General features: G+C 34.5%; 2 protein-coding genes across 3 annotated transcripts in view; one reads left to right on the top strand and one right to left on the bottom strand.

The window, feature by feature from the left end:
- Positions 1 to 1,507, bottom strand: part of LOC105567694 — a 20,801-nt gene extending 19,294 nt beyond the window's left edge. The window contains exon 1 of the mRNA XM_012022760.1: positions 519 to 1,507. The gene's annotated coding sequence lies outside the window, so the exon portion shown is untranslated. The remainder of the gene's footprint in view (positions 1 to 518) is intronic.
- A 2,105-nt stretch (positions 1,508 to 3,612) lies between these two features.
- The window catches only part of LOC105567692 (odorant receptor 67a-like), a 6,388-nt gene continuing 4,845 nt past the window's right edge, over positions 3,613 to 5,155 (top strand). For both annotated transcript variants that reach the window (XM_012022758.1, XM_012022757.1), the window contains exon 1: positions 3,613 to 3,839. In XM_012022758.1, the coding sequence (XP_011878148.1) occupies positions 3,684 to 3,839 (156 nt within the window). In that variant the 5' untranslated portion in view covers positions 3,613 to 3,683. The remainder of the gene's footprint in view (positions 3,840 to 5,155) is intronic.

Below are 5,155 nucleotides of genomic sequence, written 5' to 3'. Positions count from 1 at the left end.
GGAGTGAAGTTTAATGAATTGTACTCTGGTCAAATCTCAATCCCTAAGTCTGATACGGGCTTTGTGCATTTCAGTTGCTGTCAACGTCAGCTTCGTACAGAATACCGAGTTGAAACTGTGTCAATGAGATACGTGCAGAAAAATACACACATTCGTTAAGATTTAGAGACACAAATGTGCCCCACTTAAATTAAGTTTTTCCTGCATATCAGCCAAGTGACACAAAATTGGAGGAAAAGGAAGATACATGTATGTCTTCTCATTTCTTGTCACAGTGGCTGAAATCTAATGGACAATCCGTGTATCGCGGCGTTTTGCCATAAATTATAACGTTTTCTTTATTGCGTAACACGCAACTGTCGAGTCGCAGTTGAACAAGTTTTCATTGATGCAGCTCGAGTCAGTATCGCACCTACGCTGTTTACGCTCCCGTAGCGCGGATCTTACTAACGTAAACAAACGTACGTACCACCGCGTATACGAATGTCGGCTGCCTGAACCTCGGCTGATATACGTACCTTTCGGTCGAGTCTGGCGCTAGCAATTACTGTACACTCGGTGCGAAACGCAAAGGATGAATATCCTCGGGCACATGGTCACACGAGAAGGCGTCGCGAGGGCTACCTCGAGGAGGTCTGACGTCCGCGGGCGGCCATCTGTGTTTACACACCGGCCGTGGCAACCAGAGAGACGCCCGCGCGTGGATACCGCGATCACATGCCACATGGGACCCGTCCACTGGCGCCTCCACGCACGCGAAACGCACCGCGTTCAACTACGTGGGCCGCAGGATATTTCTGGCCGATAACGCCCTGGATAGCCGAGATTCTGTTTCGCGTCAGGTTCTGCGCACAATACAGGGATTATATTAGGAATAAATATTAAATTTATGTCGTCAAAGTCAATTTGGCTATTCGCATGGTTTTTGACCAATCGATTTTCAACTTTTCTATCAGAGCAGAATGTTCGTATACGTTTCTTCTTCGAATGATTTCGAGAATCGGGCCCCTGTACGGAAATTCTGTAACTTGCTATCGAGGTTTTTCGATAACGTTAACTGGGAACAACCAATGAAAATCTGGGTCTCTTTCGAAGATCGTCCTCGCCATTGGCTGTCGCTAGTTAACGATACCGAAAATCATCGATTGCAAGTTACAGAATTCCCGTAATGGTCTGAAGTCAATTCGACCACTGATTAAGTTCAAAGGGACACGGTTAAAAATGTAAAAAGAGCATCGATATGCTCACGTTTTAATAGAAATAAAACGAATTTTTTATTTAAACTAATTTTGTCTTATCGTACGCTGGCACGTATAAACGAAGTTATAAAATTGTACATGATATTGTATATAATAAAATAAATTGTAATAAATTGTAATCGGATATGATTTTTTCCTGTCCTACTTTCATGGAATATAATATTGTTATTGTAAATATCTCGACAGAACTTGGAATTATTATAACCAAATTACATTTGCTTAAAAACAATCGATTACATTTCCAAGCCCATCGATTTTAATCAACGCTCTTCTTTTCTTTACTTGCGTTTCTTCTGTTTTGTATTTGTATTTATATTCCTTGTTTTTTTTTACTTTTTGTTCTATTATTATCCATACAATTATTTCACATCGAAATGCATTTCTAATCTTACCCAGTAGTGGTCTTAATTAATCGAAGCTTCGCAACTTCGAAGCTTCGAAGTATCCGAAGAAACGAAGAAACTTCGAATATCGAATTTTCGAAGTTTCGAAGTTTCGAAGTCAACTAATGCATTAAAATATGAGCTTTCAAAGACCAACCTAATTTATCATCTGTATTTATCATCTGTATCAGGCAGTAAAAAGAAATAGTTAATAAGATAAAATGTTAATGATAGAAAATTTATTTCCTTTGAATTAATTGTATTTTTATGAGCGAATGGACAAAAATGTGTCCGACAAAAAGTACATTTGTTTTTTTTATACTTGTAATGATATTAATTAGTTGGCATTTAATTAGTTCACAGTTATAGTAAAAACGATTAATCTTGCAAAAATGTGTTATTGTTTTTATCTTGTTAATACATTAGTTGACTTCGAATATTCGAAACTTCGAAACTTCGAAAAATTCGAAAACTTCAATTCTCGAATAATTTCTACGAAGCTTCGAAGCTTTGAAATTGAAAATCTTCGAAGAAAAATTTCAGCTCTATTACCCAGTAAAGTAATAATAGTTGAAAAGATTTTGAATCAATGTCGAATCGACGTTAAATGCATCGACGTCGATTTGATGTTGATCTCGGCGATCATTTTTTTCGATCAATTATTTCTCACTGCGTATCTGTATATTTCATTTAATTTATTTTTGTTCGCTCTTATCTTTTTATTTTCTATCCTTGTTACTTTACTACTGTCTTTTCATTAGTAAGACAAACTTATTATTGACAGCATCAGATATCAGAGAAGAATATGTATCGAAAGTAATAAGATCTTTTCTTATAACACGTTAACTTTCATGACTCGACTTTTATAGCTGTCGTCGTCGAGTCTCGTGCCAAAAGCACTGCTTTCAAGAATCTGGGTCAAATTCAATAAAACCTGGGATTAATTTTGGCTCTGCTTCGTATCTCACAGTCTTACGATCCGCATGGTAACATAGAATTTTCGCAATTTCTCTTCTGAAAAATGTAAAATTATCAGTGTGAAAATAATGTGTCTTATTGTTTAAATACACTGAAGAAAAAAATTTTCGCTATCGCAGCTGATCATAATTTGCTAAAAAATATCTTGCCGCATCAACTATAAATTTCTAAACCACGGCAAATGGCTTGCTGTCGCACCTAATGCAATAGGCACATTAGCAAAATAGCTATCATAACTAAATATATTAGCTATCCAGATGTTACAACTAAAATGTAGTTACCACGTGCAGTTTTTAGCTACGGTAGCTACATTTCTCTTCCGTGTAATAGCACAACATTGTCTGTGTACAGACAATTCGCAAGTAGAGTCGATCTGTTACAGAGAGAATACAGTTACTTCGAAGTCGTTGCATTGGAAAATAATAGTTCCGTGAGGTACAGACTTGTCAAAGGTTTGTCGTTGATTCTTTTTTCTTTTATTAAAGATAGACACAGAAAAGTGTTTTATCAAAGAGATAAAAGTGCAAGAATGAGTCTTGAGCCGCAGCACGAAGGTACGTCTGTGTGCACGTGACAATATTTATATACAAGAATATCAAGACTCACTTCTTGCACTTTTATCTCTTTGATAAAACATTTTCCGTGTCTATCTCTAATAAAAGAAAAAATCAACAACGACCACCCTTTGATAACTTTGTACCTCGCGAGGCCATTATTTTTCAATGCAACGATTTCAAAGCAGCTGCGTCTTCTCGGTAACAGTCTGGTCTTAGATCGACTCTACTTGCGAATAAAATTTTCAACATCTCTTTTGTAGAATCCACGAAGACAATACTTTCAGTGTATGACTGTTCCCCTTTTTCTATAATTACGCAACTTCCATAAGATAATCTCGCGACTATACAGCGTGCAGGTTTTGGTTTTTGCGGCATGAACACGCGAGCCGTAAATATGCATTTTCGATTTCGCGACAATCAAACGGAATTCTCAAGAGGAGACCGACGCAATCCCCGTGATGAATGAATTTCTTTTGTAATACCAGCAGCGAGAGATAAGAAACAGAATGGATGATATCGATCAATTTTTCCAAGACTCGCATTATAATGTCATTCGAGTGCTATTAAGTATCAGCGGCCTATGGCCTTTTCACCCGCGAAACAGGCGCTACGCAATATATCTCGCTGCGGTATTAATACTCGGATCTGGATTCATATTTGAGGTAAGTTTAATAAAGAAGAATGCGCGTATTATTTTAAACTACTATTACATACACAAACTATTGTAGCTCTTCCATTATTGCGCTATTTTCCAAAGAGATGTATGGGAATTAAATAATACTGTTCCGTCAAAAATATTTATAGTATCCCTGGTGGAGATGTTTTACTGAAAATATGTACCGAAATTTAAATAAAAAATTATTTTTATTGAAAAGAAACACGGTTTTAGTTCAATTCAATAAATTTTACAATATCTCGTATTAAACAAGTTTTTTATTGTTTTTCAGTGGTATACTTAAATTTTCCTTATATTTCAGTATTACATTAAACATAAAGCAAATTATGATTCATTTTGAGATGCATTCAGTAATTTTTCCATAACTTTTATTTGATCTTTCATTGATTTCGTAATACTTTCAGCAAAATATTTTCATCAAGGATGCGTATAAAAATTCACATTTGTTTTTAAATAATTTACCTAATGGAAAAATAACATTTGTAAAATGTTCATTAAAATTTTTGAGAAACATTTTTTTAATCATTTTAAAAAACATAAAAATAACGGGCTAACTCCCTTTTCATTCATTTAAAAAACGTTTATTTTAACATTTAAAAAATATCAATGTGACGATGTAATCGAACAGTTCGGCAATCGGACTCGGTGACAATCGGACATAATAAAAATCGAAGACAGTGACCATCGCAAAAGTTATCGAGAAAATCGAACGCGTCTTTTTCAATTTTATGCGAGAATTCTATATTAGAAAGTGGTAAAACATTTTGAAGAATATTATCGTGATTACCATGTGTCCTTGGTGTGTTTTAACGACGAACGGGTAACACTTTGTTCACGTGAAGTCATTGTCCAGAGAAAGTCGCTACGGACAGGCAGCTCAGAATTGTTCGATACGCGATTTTCGACGCATCCTTTCTTTTTCTGGAAACAAATTGTCAAAAATTGCGTAATTAATGAAAGAAAGAGAAAATGATGAAACGTTGAAAATTTCGGTTAGCTTGTTAAAAGATCGAGGACTTGAGGATGTTTGATATCTCTAATTAATGTTAAATAAATATTTAATGATTAGTTAATAAATAATTTTTGTACAATAAATTTTACAATGTATAATTTATGAAAAATTAATGTTAAGGAAACATTTTAAAAACATTGTTTACTGATTGGAAATTGTGCTTGTATAAATAATATAACGTGCATATTAAATAAACGTTACTTAAATATTTTATCTACATTTTTATATTAAATGTACAATTGATGTTAAATCAATATTTAATAATCATTTAATAAATATTACTGTTGTAG

This window comes from Vollenhovia emeryi, unplaced genomic scaffold (assembly GCF_000949405.1).
Source record: "Vollenhovia emeryi isolate VEMERY1.0 unplaced genomic scaffold, V.emery_V1.0 DF939135.1, whole genome shotgun sequence".
NCBI lineage: Eukaryota > Metazoa > Arthropoda > Insecta > Hymenoptera > Formicidae > Vollenhovia > Vollenhovia emeryi.
This window is presented reverse-complemented; position numbering and strand designations above follow the sequence as displayed.